The sequence below is a fragment of the Mauremys mutica genome, chromosome 10, assembly GCF_020497125.1.
Source record: "Mauremys mutica isolate MM-2020 ecotype Southern chromosome 10, ASM2049712v1, whole genome shotgun sequence".
NCBI lineage: Eukaryota > Metazoa > Chordata > Testudines > Geoemydidae > Mauremys > Mauremys mutica.
The window spans coordinates 9,272,324-9,294,520 of record NC_059081.1 but is presented as its reverse complement, the minus strand read 5'-3'; the positions used below and the strand labels follow the sequence as shown (position 1 = coordinate 9,294,520).

The 22,197-nt window shown below is 46.0% G+C and overlaps 1 protein-coding gene and 1 long non-coding RNA gene across 15 annotated transcripts in view; one reads left to right on the top strand and one right to left on the bottom strand.

The window, feature by feature from the left end:
- Positions 1–13,048, top strand: part of CLASP1 (cytoplasmic linker associated protein 1) — a 267,069-nt gene extending 254,021 nt beyond the window's left edge. For all 13 annotated transcript variants that reach the window (XM_045031770.1, XM_045031772.1, XM_045031768.1 and 10 more), the window contains 3 exons: positions 1,704–1,910; positions 8,416–8,532; positions 9,383–13,048. In XM_045031770.1, the coding sequence (XP_044887705.1) occupies positions 1,704–1,910; positions 8,416–8,532; positions 9,383–9,469 (411 nt within the window). In that variant the 3' untranslated portion in view covers positions 9,470–13,048. The remainder of the gene's footprint in view (positions 1–1,703; positions 1,911–8,415; positions 8,533–9,382) is intronic.
- The window catches only part of LOC123378222, a 41,470-nt gene that overhangs the window by 4,775 nt on the left and 14,498 nt on the right, over positions 1–22,197 (bottom strand). For both annotated transcript variants that reach the window (XR_006582515.1, XR_006582516.1), the window contains 2 exons: positions 5,598–5,649; positions 4,603–4,675 (listed from right to left, as the gene is read on the bottom strand). This is a non-coding gene — a long non-coding RNA (uncharacterized LOC123378222). The remainder of the gene's footprint in view (positions 1–4,602; positions 4,676–5,597; positions 5,650–22,197) is intronic.

Here is a 22,197-nt window from a genome sequence, read left to right as displayed (position 1 = left end):
TTTAGTCCAAAGGCAACTTTTCATGCTGAGTTTATAATGGCAAAACCGTTGGATCCTTCATTGCCATTTTCACATTTTGTGGAAAATTATAGCCCTGTGACTATATTTCTTGAATGAATAATTACGTTAATGATTGTAGATACCTTTCTGACTAAAAAAATGGGCCCCAATCCTGCAGCATTATATGAATGTAAACCTTCCATGTGCAAATAATGCAGGTCTAAGGCCCAAGTCAGTGTAATTTTTGGGGAATTATTCCAGATTTATATTGAGGTAACTGAAATCAGAATCTGTCTCCGAGTGTGTATTAAAATAGCGTCACTTTCTTATCAGGCAAGACACCAAGAAGATAAAATTCCGTAGTACATTGTGATCTGTTTGTCCAGTTTTTTCTTACTCATCGTGTCTGTGATAACATTTACAAATGAAGCGTTCAGAGTTGTCACAAAGCATAATCCTGAACGGCCTGTGTCCAGATACGTGTGACTCACCCACAAATGTTGTTAAATTCATGACTAGACATCCATGCCTCCTCTTAATCCTAGTTGCATTTCCATGCCGGGGAAGGAGCCATCAAAAGCACCAGTGCCAGGAAGTGAATTGCTTTTAAAGAAAAGCTCTCCAAATAGAGATCTCTTGAGAGCTTCTTATTTCATCAGCACAAGCAGTTTTATTCCTTTGCACCAAAGTCTTAGCTTTTCTCATTGGTAAATACTGATATTTCTCCCCCACCCTCAAGAGCAACGTATAATGCCACACACACATACACACTAATTAACACTAAGAAATCCTGGCTTCACATGCCTATTGTGTGGAACAGTAGAGGAATTTACAAATAATTGTATATTGCTGCACCATCAGAGCAGACATTGGGAATTCATTCACAGACCTTCTGAATGCGAATTGATCCCTATAGAATTCTAACAAGTTGGCCGATTGCCCCTCTTTTTCTAAAACATTTACAAGTTATGTTATGAAAGGTCCTAGATTGACAACTCCTCAGCCATAGAAAACAGCATGCAATCAGCAGCAGTGCAGGCTTCTTCCATGGTGCCTCACAAAGGTGCCTGTACCCTGACAACACCAAAGGATGAGTAGTTCCGTATCTGAGATTGGTCCATCCGTGACTTCCTTGTGGAGACTGCTAACAGTGATGCAGTTTTGGGGAAACTGATGTGCCCCACAAAGAGTGGATTGATGCTATGCATATTTAAGTGAGGCATCCAAGCAGCCCTCAGTAACAGTGAGGGTGACTAACCACTGGAACAAACTACCAAGGGAAATGGTGGATTTTCCATCTCTTGATATATTCAGATCAAGACCAGAGGCTTTCTAAAGATGTGCTTTGGTCAAACAAGTTATTGGGCTCAATACCAGAGTCATCTGGTGCACTTCTGTGATCTGTGTTATACAGGAAGCTATAATAGATGATCCTCTGACCTTAAAAATCTGTTAATCTGTGAACTAGTGGTAGTGATTTTTTGTCACTTACTGGCCTGCTTGCAATAGATTTGTAGCTGGAAGCAAATGTTGCCAATTCTCTGAACCCCCCACTCCTCAAGAATGCCTTTTGTACTTGTAAGGGGTCTATTATAGAACAGCACCAGTGGAAGTTTCCATGTGTTCGCTGGCGTGTGGAGGATTATTTTGCTTATGAAGTGAGAGCCCATTAATGTTTGGTTTGGTTTTGTTTTTTATTCCAGGTTGTCAGAGCTGCTGAGGAAGCTGCTTCCACCCTGGCCAGTTCCATACACCCTGAGCAGTGCATCAAAGTGCTCTGCCCCATCATTCAAACTGCTGACTACCCGATTAATCTAGCTGCCATCAAAATGCAGACAAAAGTCATTGAAAGGATTTCAAAAGAATCTTTACATCAGCTCCTTCCTGATATCATCCCTGGATTGTTACAGGTACACAACCTCACGTGAAAGGTGTTATCTATTAGTATTCATCATCATCATCATGTTTATTTTGGTTGTGGCGAATGACCGACCGAGAATAAGGCCCTGTCATGCTAGCACTGTACAGACACTGAGAGCAAAGTATCATTTCGTTCTTTCTAATGTCTGGTTAACAGAATATATGGGCGCTTCTGAACCCAGAATCTGGTGCATTTGGATTTAAATTTAAAGCAGATTTGTAGTTCTCTTTTTAGTCTTTATCACTGTCTTCACACTTTAGTCTAAGGAAGGGGAAAATCCAATTCTTGAGTTCAAATTCTATCCTTGGAAACATGTGCATGGCTCCCAATGAAGTTAATGGCAGCCAAGGCCCATGCCTAAGCCAGGACAGGATTTAGCTCCTGTGTTGTACAGGCTCTGTACATCAGGTTCTTCTGTTATTCTGCTGAATCACTCAGGACTCAGCTGTAAACCTGTGTCAGACTCCAAATAGGCTATGAAGCCCTCCTCACTTCCCAGCACCCTGAACTTTACGACGAATTCATATTTGGACACCTATCATAACCATATAGGAGCTGGGTGGGGCAGAGGTGTTTTTTGCCAACACTAAGGCAGGGCATTGACATTACAATAAGTGTGGTTTTCACTTTCATTGGTGACTGCGTGGGAATGGTAATCCATTTCTCTGCCCACACACTGGGCAGGCAGCAGTGCCGGGCACTGGGGTTATGCTATAAAGGAGAAAGATAGCAATCCAGGGAGAGAGTAAGAGAGGATGACATCTGAGAGAGTCACAAGGTTGACTATGGAAAGAAATACATTCTTGTGGGAGGTTGGGCCTGTAAGGCCCCACTATGTCATAGGTGAACTTGGATGAGGAAACCTTCATACAGAGAATAAGCATAAGAAATGTCTCAAGAAACTGAAAATAACATTTAATTCCTCTTCAACCTCAAGAGGATTAGAGTGATGTCAGAGCTTTACCCTATGCTATCCTTCTGATACCATCCCTACTATTGCCTCAGCCACAGCAGTGTTGGCAACTCTTGCAATAGTTGCTGTTTTTCTTAAAGCCCCACCTCCTGGAGTCAGGTGAGCACAGGAGAATCTTAGTTTTCATTTTAAAAAATGTTTCTAGCGCTTGTTGTGGAGAAGCTTGAAAAGTGACCTGAATGTACCCAAAAGGCGTAACAACTGTAAGGCAAATAAAAAGAACCCAACATTTATTATTTTTTGTAATCTCATCGTTTTTAAGCCAGTCTCATGTTTTTTTGGAGACTAATTTGTGATTTTTTAACTCTTAGTGTTGACAGTGACCATACCACCTTAGAAATCTATGTTGATCATGCAGATCCTTTTCTCGTATTTGTCAAACCACTTCGGGATCCTTCTGGATGGAAGATGCTTATATGAACAGAAAGTCATTGTTGCAATCATTCAGCCGGATAATGTTGGCGCAGTGCTTTAAAGATAACAATGTCAAGTATGCTAGTAATCCGTGTACCACAGTGAAATGTGTGTGAATAGCTCAGCTGCAATGACCGTGATCCCCTACATCCTAAAAAGCCGAATTAATTTGAAGGTACATTCATGGGATCTGTTTCCTTTTCAAGTTGCTGGATAAGGATCTTGTTGTACAAGGCCAGGGTCAGGCTATGGCCTGCAGGCACACTCCTATGTGTTACAGGAGGAGTTTCTCAGGCAGAATTCCAGCTGACTTAGTCAGAATTCCTGGGTCTCCGAGGGAGCACACGTGCCAGTGGCAGCTCTGTGTAAATGGAAGCAGCATGCGTTTCTGCTGGCACTGCCAGCTCTTCACTACGGGACAGTGGTCACTCCGCAGCCACCTTGCAGCTGACCCCTGTGTGGGGCATTAGGGAGGAGAAGGCTCTTTTCGCTTCCTTTCTCCCCCACTTTGTGCACCCCTGCCAGGCCAGCCAGAGTCTGACACCAAGGCCAGAAAAGGTTAGCTGGACCAGATATACCAGCATAGCTCTAATGGCAAACCTCCCTAGTGCTGACACAGCTTATACTGGCAAAAAAAAAAGTGCTTTTGCCATTATAGCTTCTACCAACTTCCTGCATGAAATTAAGATCATCTGGCCAAAGCACTTTTGTGCCAGTGGAACCGTATCTACACTGGGGCTTTTGCCAGAAGAGAAATGTTACCAAAAAAACCACCCTCCTCACTGACATTGCTACGTTGGAAACAGTGTCTAGTGGAGACCTGCTCTCACTGTGAATAGCGTAAGGAACCGTGACTTCACAGGACAAAGGTAAGTTACGGTAGCAAGGTTCTCCTCCTTTTGTTCTCTTTGAACAGAAGCGCTGTTGGAACACGTAGCATAAATACTTAAGTGCAACTAAGGTTATTCCTGATGTCAGAGCATGTTGTGAAAACGACACTGCACAGCCCTGCCACTCTCTGGAGTCCTGTCCTCTGAGATACTTTGTGGCTTTTGTTTTTCTAGTAAATTTCAGTCATAGAGTCGGTGAACTCCCTCCTGGCTTTCAGTGACTGATTCACCCTGCACTAATGTTGCAAAGCCAAGACAGTAATGTGTACAGAACCCAAACATTTTTTCTGAGGTAGAGTCTGTGCTCCTCCTCTAATCAATCGTCTTGTCAGTTTTCTCACAGTCTTATGAGGTGAAGCCTTCTGACATCACAATTACATTTCAAAAGGTCTCCTAGCCGTTACCTGGAATAGGCCCTTGTCTCATGTCATTCATCAGTACAACTTAATTGTACAGAGCTTCTTTCATGCACGTTATCTGAAAAACAATTCACAGGCTTAAATACAGCTACAACATTGAAATTAGAAAAGAAATGGCATGGGGAAGGAGGATTTCAAATGACCAGAAGGAATGGAGAACTGACAAAGCAGAAACAGAGACACCCTGAGCATTTCTCAGACACAACTAAAGGATTCTTCTGTCTGAAAACACAGCCTAAAACAGTATTTCAGGCTGGGGTCAGCCTTGGGCTGGGGGTGCACAACGAGCAACTACTGTCACTTGTCTCAGTACGATTCCTGATCTTCTCTCCAGTGCCACAGAGTGCTGCAGTTTTGTTATCGTCACTTACTTTATGGAATAAAAATTCAAATAAAATTAAAGGAATAAACATAAAGGTCAGTGTATGGGAGGTATGGGGATAGAAGATTCAATTCTGGTAATGTTATCTTGGGAAATCTGATTTGTCATTCGTTTGGGCTGTGTTCAGTTAGCTATGACTTTTTTTAGTCTGGTTGTCAATATTTTCCGCCTTTTTCTATCTGACTGCTAGACCAGCTGGGTATTATATTTCCTATTCAACAAGATCATCTGGGATACAGGGTGCTTTAAACATCCCTTTGGAACAAGTTGAGATCCAATCCCCACAGTCTTTACTCAGGCAGAACTCCCACTGAGGTAATGAGAGTTATGCTGGAGCAAGGGCTGCATATTGCAGAATGAGCCCTCACATTTGGTGACCGGCCAACTCCAGTTTACATGCTAGTCTTTGGCCACGTTTTATTTGTTTCTCCCTTTCATTGCAAAGAACCACATTGCAAACACTAAAAACTAAGCGTAACTCCACCCTGGAACAGATTCATCCCTGGTGTATCTCACCTAGCTTCAGTGGGCTTGCACTAGAGATAAGTTAGGCCTTTTGTCTGCTGGGCAATCAAATACATACTTACATTTTACTTACCCATGTTATTTTTGTCCATTCCTTCTACTATCATTGAGGTGGCGAAAAGACCCTGTAATTTATGATTAATGATCAAAATCAGTCAAGATTATTTCACAGGAGAAATTATTTCAGACCTTTCAGAATATCACAAAATGAAATCGTACACAGTCGTAATTACCTTTAAAATCCTGCCTTTTGTGTCTGGCTACAAAGTTCAACTTTTTATCCATGTGTCTGGTGTATGATGTTCTGGATAATTTTCATTCAACGCCAACAAGGAATTTTGGATTAATGAAAGTTGCCAAAGGCCTCGTCTGCACATAAAAATTGTACTGCTATCCCAGTAGTACTTGTACTGCTATCCCGGTATAGTTAAAGCAGTACAACCCCACTAATATAGATGTGGTTATACTGGTAAAAAGATTCCTTTTGAGTATGTGTGCACTGCAATGGGAGATGTGATTGCAGCTTGGATGGACATACCCGTACCAGCTTTAATCTAGCTAGCACAGCTAAAAATAACAGTAGCGAAACAGTGGCCCAGACCCTAGCACAGGCTAGGAATTCAAGTCCGTACCCAGGGCTCCAAGTGGGCTTGTCCATGCGGCTGCTCCTTCGCTGCTCTTTTCAGCCATGCTAGCTAGGTCAAAGCTAGCACAGACATGCCTACCCGAGCTGCAATTGCACCTCCTGTTGCAGTGTAGACATACCCGAGGCCCCTGGAAAGTTCAAGTGACTCAAGCAAAGGTGTAAAGTTAATGTGCATCTAAGTGAAAGCATGTTAAGCAACCCCCCATGCTGTCAGTCAGGACTAAAGTGGCTGTAGTTTGCTGTAATTTAATCCTCCTGAGGCAAACTAAAACCATTTTATTCCTGAGTGAGAGCATCCAAACTGGGTTTAACATGCTTTAACTTTTACGCATTAACTTCCACATCTTCACTGCATTTGCCTTCACTTTTCTGGGTGTCCCCATGTAGACAAGTCATTATGGTGGTACAGCTTTTGCTATCGGGAAGGGGGAAAAGCGATACCAGTATAAGCACCTTTATACTGGAATAACTGAGTCCACGCTAGGGGTTGGAGCAATGTAACTATGGCAGTAGAAAAACAACACCCCGTCCAGAATTGTTAAACTGGTATAAAAACTGTGTGTGGACAGTGATACAGTGGCAGTATGTGTCCTCAGAATGGGAAATACCCGTACATTTAACTACATCCTGTGGATGGTAAATGTCCAGTTTGTAATGGCATCTCAAGTAATAAGAATACCTTTATTATCATTATTAATATGACACATTTTAATATTAATAAATTACATATTTTAACGTTTATATTGTATTCGCTGACCACTTCTGGGGCCCATTGTGTTAGGCGCTATAAACTCACATAGTGAGAGACCGCTCCTGCCCTCTAGAGCGGAATGGACAAGACAGTAAAATGGTGAGAGGGGAAGTGACTTGCCCTTGCTCACACAGCAGGGCTGGGACTAGAAGCCTGCTGTCCTAAGGTAATAAGTGGAGATATACCAATCTCCTAGAACTGAAAGGGACCTTGAAAGGTCATTGAGTCCAGCCCCCTGCCTTCACTAGCAGGACCAATTTCTGCCCCAGATCCCCAAGTAGCCCCCTCAAGGATTGAACTCACACCCCTGGGCTTAGCAGGCCAATGCTCAAACCACTGAGCTATCCCTGAGCCCCAGATCAGTACCTATCTGCTCTAGAAGTACAAACTATTATGCTCTTCAGTACAATCGGGAGTGGGGGGGTTATTTACAAATGTATAACAATATTTAGCTTCCTTCCTCCCCTAAAAAAGCTGTGCTGGCCCCTCAGTAAAAATACCAGCCCTGCCTTGGTGAACGCTGCGAAACGACCTGCCAGGTGTAGCATGCAGCCCACCAAAGTAGCTGTGTTTGTGTTACTCATTGCTGTTCATTAATCGATGATCACTTGAGTGCAGAACTAGCAGCATGAGCCATAGAGCTGCAATGGCTTGACGGATAGTCTGAGGTCTCTTCCGTTTTTGGAGATGTGGCCCACTGGCCCCAAGGAGCACATGCTGTACTTTCTCAAAGTAGTTCCTGCCTGATAACTCTCTTCCATTGTTTGTAGTGTCGTAGCCGTATTGGTCCCAGGCTATAATAGAGACAAGGTGGATGAGAGAATATCTTTTATTGTACCATCTTCTGTTGTCTCTTTCACCAACATCTCACCCACCTTGTCTGTCTTAAAAAGACATGATAGTAGTACACAGTATTAATAATTTGCACTTTATAGCACCTTCATGCCATGGTGGTTTGAGTGCTACAAACAGCTTCCATTTGAGGATCCTAATGCACTTCACAAAACAGCCTTTGGGTCCAAGCATGCCAAACTCATGCCTGTCAGGGACTTTATTACGTTCCCATCAAGCTTTTAAGGTCTGATCCAAAGCCCATTGAAATCAATGGAAAGACTTGGGCTCTGTATTAGCCAAATTCTTCCTTCTGTTACCTACTTACAACCCAGCGGGCATCAATGGGAGTTTCTTCTATATTTGTGAGGACGGAACTGAGCCCTCAGTGTTACTTTAATCCTTTTATGGATCCAGAACTCACTATGAAACTTCATCACGGATGACAGCAGTAGAAAGAACTCAGATCCAGCAAAATACACCACTGAAAGTACAATTCCTCACAAGCCTAATCTAGAGCCCATTACACTTAGTGAGGGTCTTTCTGTTGATTTTGGATCAGGCCCTATGGCCACACGTTACCAGCCCATTAGTAAACTGATTGGAAAAGATCTTGGAAAGTGACCTTTGATTTGTGCAACCTTTTTGCTTCTCCTGGTCTAGGGGTATGATAATACAGAGAGCAGCGTTCGCAAAGCCAGCGTGTTTTGCCTAGTGGCAATTTATTCAGTAATTGGAGAAGAACTGAAACCTCACCTCGCACAGCTCACAGGAAGCAAGGTACAATGTTACAGCCTCTTGAATATTTTCTACTAGGTAACTGAACGGTGTGTGCTCTCAGCAACTGAAGGCTTGTCTTCATTGCAGGCTTAGTTCTCTTGAGTTCACCCCTCTCTAGTTTAGCCTGGCTTGATTTAGAGCAGCCACACTGCAAAACAACACCTGAGCAGCCCAGAGTGTTTGCATTAGCAGCACGGAGTAGCTGAGACCCCACTGCCTTACTGGCTTGAGCATTGCAACACTCAAGCTTCAGTCCATGTTTGTGTATGCACAGGAGTCAGGTTAGGGGCAACACCCATGATAGCTCGAGCTAACAGTGCAGTGAAGACAAGCCCTCAGTCCAACGCTGTCCTGCATACAAGAACCAATTGGCAACACCACATGCCCCTGCTGACTTGTGTCTTCACTGACTGTGTGGTATCCAGAACATTTCATAATATGTAGGCCACGGCCCTGCAGTCTGTTCTGTGCGGGTGGATCCCTGCACCTCTACAGAGCGACAGACAGGACTCCTACCCACACAGATCAGATTGCAGGATCAGGGCCATGCCCTGAAAAATGCCAACAATGAATGTAAAAATTCAGGCCTCACTGAAGTGGGAGTTTTGCCATTCGCTGCAATGTAGGCTGGATTTCTCCCCAGATTTTTTCCTGCTACCAATTTTTTATTTTATTTTAGTAACTATCTGTTTTCATGTTATCACCTGATTTAGACTTTGATCCCTGCCCCACACAGAGCTCTCACTGCAGGATCCACATTTAAGGGTTTTGCCCTAATATTTCCAGTGAACTTTTGCTGTCTTTCTTTTCTGGATTATTTGATCTTCTTCTAACTTCTTTTATCTTCCAGATGAAGCTACTAAACTTGTACATAAAGAGGGCCCAGACCACCAATAGTAACAGCAGCTCATCTTCAGATGTTTCAACGCACAGTTAATGGAGATATCTGGACATGTGTGTAGACTTAGAAGCAATCAGCGGTGCCTCTCAGAGACCTTTCTGCTACCCTTTCTTCATTGGCACGTCCCATCAACTAAAGGAGGCCACGCAGATATTTATTGCAATCAGTATTTTAGTCCTTTAAAGCTTTTATGTAGACTCTTATTGGTACTGAATGTAAAGGAAGCAAGGCCTGTGTTTCAGTCCTCATTTAAGAAAAAACAACAGCAGAAAGCCATACTTAAACATATTGGTATAGCCAGCTGAAATCTTTACCATATGTTTAGGTTGCAGTGTTTCAGAACTGAGTCCAATAACATGTTCATGCTTAAAAGCGAAGTGAGTCCTTTTTTTAGTTAATTTGACACACAGTTTTGTTTTTTAACGTGTTAATTTCCTGCTGTGTAAGCAATTTTTCCTTCTGGGTGTAACCCATTTTGGCTAGACCCCTCACCTCACAAGTGCAGTGGTGTGTCCTCGTTCTATAACTCTGATCTGAAACTTGCCTAAACTGCAAGATCTTGATGATGAAATCTTTGCAAATATTGCCATGCTCCTGGCTTTTAACGCTTTAAGACAGATCGGTACCTTTATTGAGTAATAAAAAAAATCCAAGTTTTATAGATAAAGCTCCAGATTTCCATATGAGCTAAGAATTTCTCTGCAGCTTTTCCCCACCCGCCAGTATCGTCTAACAAGAGCAGCCTGGATCTCCCGACTGTAATGAACAGGGTTAACATCAGCCCTGCCTTCCACCTTCTTCCGTTGCTCAGAAGACCCTGGGGGTTATTTTTAAAGGCAGGATAGTGGGTTTGTCATCAGGAAATGTAAAGGGGAACTCTTAAACCGTACAAAATATTCCTGTACATTTAAATTTACAGCTATGGGGCTTGACCCTATTGTTTAATAAGACAATGCCCCACCTCTCCTGCACACCCGCACATAACCTTGTGCCCAAAAAGCCTGCAGTGTAGTTAACCAGCATTTTAACCTCTCCCTTGCCGACAGAACTAGAGTACAATCCTGCAAGGCACTTAGCACCTCTGGACAGGTGTTGAGTGCCCTCAGCTGCCATTGGCTTCAGTGGAGATGGGGTCGCTCAGCCCATGCAGGATCGGGCCCCTGTAATAGGCAAGGCTGGCGGAATTCTTTAATGGACTGATCAGCACGGGGAAAACTTAGAACCAACCCAGCCCCAGTGAAATATACCAGCAGAGGGGCCCCCCCGGGCTCTGCGCATCCCCTGCAGAGCGGCCTGGTGTCCCACCCAGGGAAGGCTGATGCCATGTCGACTCAACCCCCCCCCCCATCAGTATGTTGAAAGACCTGATCCTGAGAGGTGCTGAGTGGCCTTCCTCTCCCATTGAAATCAATAATAGTTGAGGCTGTCTCGGGACCCAGCAGAATCGGGCCCCAAAGCAGCAAGTTTCTCAGCCTCTTTCATCCCTTGTGTGACAAAGTGGAAGGGACGATCCGGCTCTTGTTTTTTTCAGGATGGGCCCGATCTTATGCTGGCTGCAGGATCAGGCCATTTGTCTGCTGCTCTTCCTGCATATAACACCATCATAAGAGAGATCTTTACTAGCCTGTATTGTGGTGTTTCCCCAAAGACTCACCGCAGACTCAAAAATGCCTTCATTGGAGGGAGGCTGTTATAACCTGCGCTAGCCAATAAAATCCAGTCTCCCTTCGCGGGGACCATTCACTTTCACCCCTTGTCGAGACGCTAGAGGTTTTCTTCTTCATTTTTTAAATCTTGTTGTGGATGATTTGAATGATTTTAGTTTAACGTGAATTAATTTTCCCTTTTGAGGAAATATTCAATCAATATGTTGGCAGCAATCAGCTGTCCCGTTTGACTTTTTAGGGTGTTTTATTTTTAAACTGCTTTCCTAACAGTCAGTATTTTAAGTCTCTTTTCCCATCTCAGTTCAGCATCTTCTGGGGGTCCAAACCCCGGAAGTAGAATGCAAAGTCTGCGTAAGTGACTGTGTTGTGTGCTTAGTCCTTCCAGCTGTCTGACCCATCTTGTTCCATCCCGGTTTGCTGTTTGTTTGTTTGAATGGCACACTGTAGCGGATCTATGGGAATTGAATTCCTTATGAAATGATTTTATATATTTTATAAAATACTGTTAGTATGCACTGAGTGAATGCACTGTAACGTCCATGAACTGACCTACCGCATATGCTGACACTACAGTACGAATTAACAACTCGTCTCTTAGAAATACATGTGAAATATGTTGCTGCTGCTGCTTTGAGACTTCAGTGATGAGCTTGTATTTCCAGATGTTATTAGCATAATTGGGGCTGCAAATCACAGAACCAGGCCTTACTTTCTTAATCAGATACTGTTTTGTTTATCGACAGATGCTCATTAATGTGATACTTTGTTTCATTACACGAGTCAATCAAGGACAGTTCAGCCTTTGAGTACTCTAGATGTCTGTTACACCTGTATACAGTAGGAGGCATTCTGCTTCGATTATTTATAAAGTCATTTGCGTATAATGTACATAGTAAGGTTGGTTTAGAGTTTTGAACATGACCGGATTTTCCTTTGAAGTGCTCAAAGGGCTAGCTCTGAATGTCACTTGTATGATCTCCAGTGTTCTGCATTCTGAAAGCTGTTCAATCAGATTTTCTTTCGCAAGCATAAAGGTCTCTCTGGCTACAAATCTGACAGTGTCCGGGGACATTTGCAGAGAAGGATCTGCATGTTGGTGAGACATCAGTGAGGCAGGTGTTAATGTTTTCCCAGCAGTAGCCACCTACAACAGCTGCCTTTTTCTTGCTGCCCATTATACAGGGCTTCAGTTTTTGGTATCTTACAAGAAAAACGTTTCTTTGATTTGCCCACCATGCTTATAAAGTCTGACTGTGAGGAACTGTGAAAATACCAGCACCCTTTGGCTGTGGGGTTGCTTAAATCTCAGACAAGGATGGCCCTTCTGTCATTGGCTGTACCAGTGCTCCATGGGCATGAGCAAATCAATTGATACATCCCCCTCACAGATTTAAGTACTGTAGTTCTCTCATGTAGTGCAGAATTATTGAGGCATGTGGCTTTCTTAAGGTACACTATGTGTGCTTGCCTGGATTACAATACAAGACAAGACTTCTTTTCTATTGCTTATTACTAGCTTACCAATAACCCGTATAAGTAACGTAACTCGCATCTTTGTCATCTAAATCTTTTCCCCCGCCTCATCCCTTTATTTATCAAGCATAATATGACATATTAAGGGACAGAAAATAAAACTTTGTAGAATACAGCAGGACTTTGCTAACAATAATGTTTTAAATGGGAAGTAAAAACTGCTCTGAAAAATGTCAGCCATAAGAAATGATTTTGTTGGCACAGTGTTCATGCGCATGTTTTGGGTTTTTTTTCTTTTTTTCCTTCTTTTTTTGGCTTTTGTCATGTTACATCCATATCTGTATTTATATCTTATTTGTTTAACTTTTGAGTGTATCATGGCAAATGTACAGATGTTTTTTTGTTAACATTTATGTGATAGAATTTGCTAAAAAAAAATAAAATAAAACCTTTTGCGTTTGCCCTAGAATAAATGAAACTTAAGTTTAATTTCCTGCTGAGCCATCTTTAAGTTACTGTTTGATACCTACAGCTCATATCTGTTCATTCACATGGATAGACCGAAAGCTTTCACCTTTCATTTGGTAACAGCAAATGTTGATATTATTGATATAGCAACACCGCCATGGTAGGCATTTTACAGACAAATACTAAGACAGAGCCTCTGCCCCATAGATCTTACAATTGCAGAGCTTGGACTCAATTCTGGAGGATTGTGGGATGTTGCTTGGCAACCGTCCATTCGAAGGACGAAGGTATAAGTGCTGAAGCACTCAGGAGCCGTGTTGTAGCATCGTGAGTGACTAAAAAGTCCAATTCTCGAGTCCTTGTCACAGCTAATGGAGGCTTAAGGTGAGGGCCAGAAGATGAAGCCAGTGCACTGCTGGCGCTCTGTGGCTGCTGTACTTTCCTCTCAGCTTTCTTTACCCCCTCTCTTCAGCCTCGCTGACTCCCTGCTGCAGTGCAGCCTGTTGCTAGCTATATCTTGCCAGCTTGTGGTAGTCATGGTGAAAGTTTTCAAGTCCCTCTTGCAGATGTCCTTAAACCTGAGCCTAGGTCAGCCCAGTGGCCTTGGAGCAGCCCCACGTTCCCCGTACAGGAGAAACTTTGGGATGCACATACACACAAGCTTCAAGTTAGGCACCTGCTTAAGTGCTGTTCGGAATTAGGGCCTGGAGTCTAACTTTAGACCCTAAGCTGGGAGTGGGCTTTAAGCTGCACCCCACAGGAGCAGCCCTGCAAGGGCCGTGACTTAGAGACACTTGTTTTCTCTTTGCTCCCAGGTTGGGGGGTGGGAGGATAGTAACTTACTGCCAGTCAGTACCAGGAGTAAATCGCTAACCCCTCTGCCTTCTGCCCCGGGCTCAGCTACTGCAGCCAATGACTAGGGCGAGGCCTGTCCCATTTCCTGCCACTTCCCATCCACTGCTCTGGGAAGTAGTAAGTAGGCAAATAGCCCTGCTTACTCCTACATGCCTAGCCCCAAAAGCTGGGTACTGTGCGTACAGGTCGGGGGGAGGGAGGGTTTACTCCCTTGTGTGGATGCATAGTCCTATTTATCATTTAGCCCTATAGTTATTAGAGCTTTTATAAGAGGCTCTGGAAGGAACTGAATTAATTCAAGCACAAATTTAGTTGAGGCATTTAGAAAGCAGTATTGCCGACCTCAAACATTCAAAAAACTTGTCAGACCCACCCCAAAATCAAGAGGTTGGCTTAAAAATCACACAAAGATCTAATGAGAATAATAAACATTGGGTTCTTTTAATTTACCTTCTGGTTTTTGAGCCTTTAGGGGTCCGATTTTCCAGCTTTTCTTCACAGCCAGGAGAGCTAGAAACTTTTTTTTCTGTTTAAAATGAAAGCTGAAATTCTCAAGTAATCACCTGACTCCAGGAGTTAGGTCTTCAAGAAAAATGCCAAATATTGCACAATTTTCAATAAAATCACAGGACTTAGTAACAATGCGGAAAGGTTTTTGCAAAATATCATGGCACTAGAAATATTTCTGCAGAAAGAACTTTTTTAGAGGGCATTAAGGAGAATACCGTCTCATGTGGCTCTACTGACAGAGAACAAGGAAGTGAAACTGACTGGTCTAGTTTTCATTTTCTAAGCTGAGTTAATTTCAAACAATAAGAGAACAGACAGTATAAGCGGAGCAAAGGAAATCACAGTTTGAAATTCTTTCCATTCCTAATAATATCAAGTGTTAGTAATAACATGAATAAACAAAATCGCTTTAATGTATAATTTTTATCTTGACGATGTTCTTTAACAAGCTCAAACATCATATATTGGCTAACAGTGGATTTGAGTAGTGTTATAGGTTCCTATTTCCTGCATGGGAAGAGGGTTTTGATCTGAAATAAGGAATGTCCCACAAATAAATAAAAAGGAATAAGTAAAGAAGTTGAAGAAAGGGTGCGGGGGGAATCACATCAGACATTTTCAATGAAGGCAGCAGTAAGATGCTGAGTTCCCCAAAACATTTATTCTCTCCGGATTGGAAGAAAGTCAGCACAAGGCATATGTGTCACTTAAATGGGACTTCAGCGTTGCACAGGCCGCCTACTGCCTTGCATGGGGTAGATTTCACCTCGTCTAGTAATTTATTTCTGATGCATCCATGTAGTGCCATAACAAAGATTGAAAGAGGTGGTTGCTGTCCAGCAGTGGACTGTTCTCACTTTTTGCGTTTCTCTGGGTCCTTTACACAAAGACACCATCCAGCCTCCATGCAGTGAGGTGCAGGGACCCCTGATGTTACAGTTGTGCCTAAGGACTAACAAAATATTGGGCCCCATTGTTCTGGGGACAGTACAAACCCAACTTTGCAGACAGTCCCTACCCTGAAGAGCTTTCAGTCTAATACCTGACACGTCCCACTCCAGTGGTGAGGAAATTGACCTCTATATACCCCTTTCCCTGCTTCTTAGGGGTGTTGTGACCCCTCTGTATACCCCTTTCCATGCCTCACAGAGGGGTTGTGAGGTGTAATTAGTGTTTTACTGGTGCTTTGAAATCCTTGAATGAAAGGAGCTGTAGAATGTATTAATTTGTAGAATGCTGGCCTTGCCTTGTGTAACAGTGCTTTTCTTTCTAATCTCTCCTGGCTTTGAAGAGAATTCTTATTGCTTGTTGCTCAAGTGTTGGCTTGAAAGTCCTGGTGACTGAAATCTCCCTGCCAGAGAACAGGTATGGCACAGCCAAAGGGACCAGCAGGGTTCCACCCAGAACCTTTGCTAATTTTCCTTTGCCTAGATAGACTATCTCCGGAAACGAGTGGGGTGTTCAGATCCATTTAACCCGTCTCTCTGCTGAGAGTGCCAGTACCAATACATGAACCAGTCTGTGCCCCCTTCTTCCTGCTGACCGTCTCTTGGGAGGTGCTGCGGTGCGGTGGAGGGAGCTCAGCATCTTGCAGGGCTGAGTCCTCGCATCGGATATGCTGCTCATTGGAATAGTATGTGGGCGCATTGCACCTTGTGGCTGCCCTCTATAATGTGGCTCAAATCTGTTTCCCAAGGCATTTCCAAGGCTGGTTTTTCTCTAGCTGTGCCAACAGCCAGTTTTATAAGCACAGGGCGGGTAGCGTTCCATTGATTCTGTCTGACCCATGTCTTTGCAAATTCTCAGCTCCTGGGTCAAACTGGTCTTTAATCCTAGAGGGTTTCCATAAAGCTCTGAAGTTTGAGGCGTTACAAATTAAGCACAAGGCAGTGCAAGCTGGAGATGCAGATTTCAGCTAATATGTGCACTTAGAAGACTCTTTGTGTTTTATTCAGCCTCCTGGGCACCCGGAGAGAGCGCCAGTCAATTCACAAAATGCAGGGAAAACGGATTGTGGTTAAGCAAGAGGTTAGGTCAACTGTTTGGATTTCCCTTCCCATCTTCTCTCAGATGGAATCTCTCTGCGCCAGAACTGAGGTTATCCACGTCTTATCCAGAGTACCACAGTAATTAAGGGTAAGTTCTAGCTTCCACTAACCCCCTCCTTTTCTACTAGTTCCTAACTGTGTCCAGCACATGGCGCTCCCATTTGGGAAGCTTTACTTTCTTCCTTGTTCCTGTATGGTGCCTCTTTACCATGGATATAGAAACTATTGGTGACTCCAACAGCTTCTCGGATTCTGCTGGGGATGGTGTGACAGCCCTGGCCGAGTCCCTCCCTGTGGATTGGAGCCAACTCTTGGACCCATGCGCTCCCAAGACAACGGCACCTGAGCAGCATCCAGACAGCGTCTCTAGTTCGGGGTCACTCAGCCATACTCTGGGGGTGCCGATGCTCTGTTTGGCACCACTCCTTGGGCTGTTGGACCCAGGGTGCAGTTGAGGTAGGCCCCAAGACCAGTGCTAACCTCCAAGTGTCCCCAGTGGCTTATGCTCCCCAAAGCTTCAGCCTTGTGGGCACTCCAGTCACAAGGGAGCATTGTAGTGGGAGTGCAAATTTTGGCCTAGCCTCCTGGCAAGCGCTGTTCCACTCTGTGCTAGAGTTGCACTTGGCCATTACCTCGTATTTCAGTGTTGTGGCACTCTGCACTCAGGAGGCTCTGAAAACTTAATAACTAGGCAAAACGAGGACACCCACATTTTAAAAACCTTGTCATTCTGACTCCTTCCCCCACACGTCAATTCCATGGCGATCGTAGCAGCCACATCTCGCACAATATCAGCTCTGCAGGCGTGATGTGACAGACAGACAAGGAGGGATACGTAGGGAATAACTCCAGCCTGCATCAGACCTGCCGTCTGTAGCACTTAGATTCCAATGGGAAGATACAGAGCACATGCTGTGGGGATTGACGGTACTAAGGGCTGAGGCAACAGCAGCCGGTGGAGGGTTGCAAGGGAAAAGAAGGGCAGCAAAAACCAGAATGAGTTAACGCTGGTCGAGAGGATTAAGGGTGAGAACGAGGCTGTTTACAAGTAGATCAGGGGACAAAGCAGCACTAAAGAGAAAGTAATGAGTAATTAACCAGGCGAGGGATGAAATGAATGACTCAAAAATGGCCGAGATAATGAACTCCTTCTCTTTAAATCCATCTTTAACAAGAAAAGGGAGGGAAAGGATTTAGGTCAATTAAGAAATAATGAAAATCTGGTAAAAATAGCTGTTGGTGGAGAGCATGGATGGGAATACTCAGCAAATCGGAACTTGCATGTTGGCTTGAGCGAAAGGAACAAGGGGCGAAAATTTCACAACTGTGCAGTCGTGTTTTAAAATGTGATGGGGAATTGGGGAGGAACAATTAAAGCTTCAAGGAAAGCATCGTTGCCGCTGCTCTTACATAAGAAACATAAGAGCGACCATACTGGGTCAGACCAATGGTCCATCTAGCCCAGTATCCTGCCTTCCGATGCCGGGTGCCCAGAGAAAATGAACAGAACAGCTAATCATCAAGTGATCCATCCCCTGTTGCCCATTCCCAACTTCTGGCAAACACAGGCGAGGGACACCATCCCTGCCCATCCTGGCTAATAGCCATGGATGGACCTATCCTCCATGAATGTATCTAGTTCTTTTTTGAACCCTGTTATGATCTTGGCCTTCACAACATCCTCTGGCAAGGAGTTCACAGGTTGACTGTGCGCTGTGTGAAGAAATACTTCCTTTTCTTTGTTTGTTTTAAACCTGATGCGTATTAATTTCATTTGGTGACCCCTAGTTCTTGTGTTATGGAGAAGGAGTAAATAACACTTCCTTATTTACTTTCTCCATACCAGTCATGATTTTATAGATCTCTATCATATCCCCCCTTAGTCGTCTCTTTTCCAAGCTGAAAAGTCCCAGTCTTCTTAATCTCTCCTCATACGGAAGCCGTTTCATCCCCCTAATCATTTTTGTTGCCCTTTTCTGTACCTTTTCCAATTCCAAAATCTTTTTTTTGAGATGGGGCGACCACATCTGCACGCAGCATTCAAGATGTGGGCGTACCATGGATTTATATAGAGACAATGAGATATTTTCTGTGTTATTATCTATCCCTTTCCTAACGGTTCCCAACATTCTTCTAAAGAGAAATCAAGAATGATCCTGGGCGTTACTTCTCAGGAAATCTAACCAATCCTGAAACACGTATGAAGAGGGGAAAAAATGTAATCACAAAACATCTAGAGGATTCTGATTAGTGTTTAATAGCAGCACCTAGTTGACCCAACTGAGATGTGGATCTCATTCTTTTTCCAGTGATTGCACTGCGCATTCTACATCCCATGCACGGTTGCTGGAAATGTTTCCCTCAGCGGTAGCTGTCAGGGCGGCTCGGCTGCCCTCTGCTGCTGCTGCGCTGCAGGAGTTGGTATTAAAGGGCCCAGCCAACCCTGTACCCCGTCAGTTCCTTCTTACCACCCACGATGGTCACTGCAACTGTGCTCCTTATTTTTGCAAGTACTCTCAGTGGACCGTGTTTTCTTGTATTTTATTGTGAATAGTTTAGTGTTTAGTTAGTTGGCCAGGTTTTTACCCCATCTGGGTTTTGATCAGTTCCTGGTTCTGAGGGATGTATCGGGCACCGGGCTTCAAGCCCTGCATTTCCTGCCATAAGGCCGGGCCCATGAGTGACCTGCGTTCAGGTTGCTTGAAGTGCGTCAGGGAGTACATATCAGGGAGTGTGGCCAAATCTGCAGAGACTTTGAGCATTGCATGGAGAAAGACCACGAAGCCAGGCTAAAGTTTCTACTCATGAAGGCAGCCTTGAGACTTCCATCTGAGCCAGGTTGGTCAGACTCGGCAATGAGTGCCTCGGCGTGGGTAAGGAATGTGCCTCCTACCGTGCCTGTGTCCTGGCACTGCTCACCAGCCCCAGTGCCTCAGAAGAGGCATATGAAGCTGACTGCCAAAAGTGGGAGGTTCCATTGAGTCCATAGCCAGAAGGAGCATCTTCCACATCTGAGGCACTGCATTGTGCCAACACTATCTCTGTACCAACCATGGCGGAGGCGCTTGCAGCTGCCAAGGACTTCCTGACCCTGTTGCTGCTGCTATCCCTGGCAGCCCGAAAGTCAGCAGTATCGGTGCCTGCAGACACCAGAGACCCAGCAGGATCGTTACAGTGCTCAGTACTGTACCAGCCTCATGCACCCCTGATGGCTTGTCCTTCGGCACTGGCAAAGGGAAAATCTCCAATGCCGGCCTCTCCAGGTTGGCCTGATTGCCAGCACCATCTATGGTCTGCAGAAGGAGAGTTGTCTTCTGCCGAAGCAGAGGTTGGGTCTCACATTTCCCATCCTTGGAGCTGCTTTCGCTACCCCTCCCTATCCTTCCACGGATCCTGTCACAGGAGTATCATCAAGGGGCTGCCAGTGGGTCTCTGGGGACCTATGCCTGCCCAGTGGCCTTTCTGGAGTTCCTGGGGATCTGTGCCCCTTTCCAGATTGTGTCCCAGGCGATCCTATTCAGTGGCCTTGAAAAGGTGTGTGGCACCCACCCCCCAGGCAGCACCCATTCTTTTATATATGGAGATGTACCTATCTTATAGGGCTGGAAGGGACCCCAAAAGGTATATGAGTCCAGCCCCTGGCCTTCACTAGCAGTTACCCATTAGTTAGGGGCCCATTAATGACCCGTGGGGATTCCTCGGCTGTGCCACAAACCATCGACTCCTCCCAGCTGGGCATTCATCCCCACGTGATGTCCTGCATTAGTACATAAATAACCACCGCAGCACGTCACTAATGTCATTCACTGGCTACAGCGGGGAGACGTACTGACACCATCACTGCAATCCCGATGGATTTCAACTGGATTTATAGGCACGCTCTTCCCTCTGTCCTAGCACCAATCTACTCTCCTCAGGATTTAAGCCAAGCTCATCACCGTCATATGCCTATGAAAGGAAGGGGCTTCTGGTGGCTAGGGCATGAGGCTGGGACCTCCATTCAGTTTTCTGTTCTTCCCCAGGCTTCCTGCAGGACCTTGGGCAAGTTGCTTATTCTCTCTGTGCCTCAGTTCTCCATCTGCAAAATGGGGCTAAGAGCTCTGCCCCATGTCACAGGGGTGTTGTAAGGATGAATGTGCTAATTAGGGTGACCAGACGTCCCGATTTTATCGGGACTGTCCTGATATTTGCTTGTTTGTCCCGCGTCCCGACCAATGTTAGGTCGGGACACTGGACAAACAAGCAAAGGCTCCGGAGCCCGAAGGGCTCGCGCCCTCCTCTGCCCCGACTCCGCCCCCTCCTTCCCCCATTGGATCCTTCCCCAAATCCTCGCCCCCACCCCGCCCCCTCACTGCCCCATTGTCTCCCACCCCAAATCCCCGCCTCTTTCCAAGCATGCCATGCCCAGGAGACTCAGGGGAGTGCGGGGCCGGGGTGAGTGTGAGTCTGGCCTGGCCCCGAGCAGGCAGGACTCGGGCGCGGTACCTGGAGGGAGAGTAGGGGGGCGGCCCGTGGGGCTAGGTGGCGGCTGTTCTCCCCACCTGGGCAGGGGACTCGGGAGCAGCCGCTGCTGCAGCTCCCACTGCTGCGGGGGGAGGAAGTGGCCAAGCACGTGGCGTTCGGCGGCTGCGGCTTTGGTGCCCGGGCCCGAACCTCCCGAGCCCGGGCCTGCTGCGGGGCAGCGCGCACACTGCGCTCAGCCCCTGGCCAGTCGCGTCTGGGCTGGCTGCCCAGCTGGTGCAATCCTGTGGCGGAGGCATCGGCAGCCCAGTCCCAGCCTGCAGGACCCGAGCGGGGGGCTGGGGCCTGCTGCCCCCACTCCGAGGCCACCCGCAGGATTGCACCAGCTGGGCAGCCAGCCCAGACGCGAGTGGCCAGGGGCTGGGAATGCGCAGCGTGCGTGCTGGGTCCCCGCAGCAGGCCCGGGCTCGGGGGGTTCGTGGGCGCCAGAGCCGCAGCTGCCGAGCTTGGCCAGCGGCCGCTTCCTCCCCCCGCGGCAGTGGGAGCTGCAGCAGCGGCTGCTCCCGAGTCCTGCTGCCCAGGTGGGGAGAACAGCCGCTGCCTGGCCCCGCAGGCCACCCCGTACTCTCCCTCCAGATACCGCGCCTGAGTCCTGCCTGCTCGGGGCCAGGCTGGACTCACACTCACCCCGGCCCCGTGCTCCCCTGAGTCTCCCGGGCCTCCCTCCAGCGCTTGCGGAGGGAGGAGGAATCGGGGGTGGGGGATTTTTTTTTTTTTTTTTGCTCTGCCGCCATTTTTTCCCCCTCTGCCCCCGCCCCGCCCCCCCGCGTCCCGATATTTGACCTGGGTGATCTGGTCACCCTAGTGCTAATGATTGTGATACTTATGGCCTCAGGGCTTGTCTACATGGTGCATTAGTGAATGGCAAGTTGGGGAGTGACTCTGCAGCACACTAGCCTGCCATGTGCTGACTTGCCATGTGGACTTGCCACTGTACACTACCAGTGCCACTGTGCTGCCTCTTCCAGTTCCCTGATGATGGTGGTTTGTGTTTTGCTGCCATAGTTTTGCAGTGTTTTGCGCGTTGGGGATGAGCTGTCCTGGCTTGGAAGGCATGGGGGGAACAAGGCACTTGCAGCTTTGACTCACCGTGAATTACCGTGTTTGATGAGGGCATGATTTCACTCATGGGGTGCTGAAAGAGGAGAGGGGCCCAAGGGAGCTCTTGTTTGAAAACACAGCTACTACGTCTTGGAAAGGGAGCAAACAGGTCGGAAAAAAG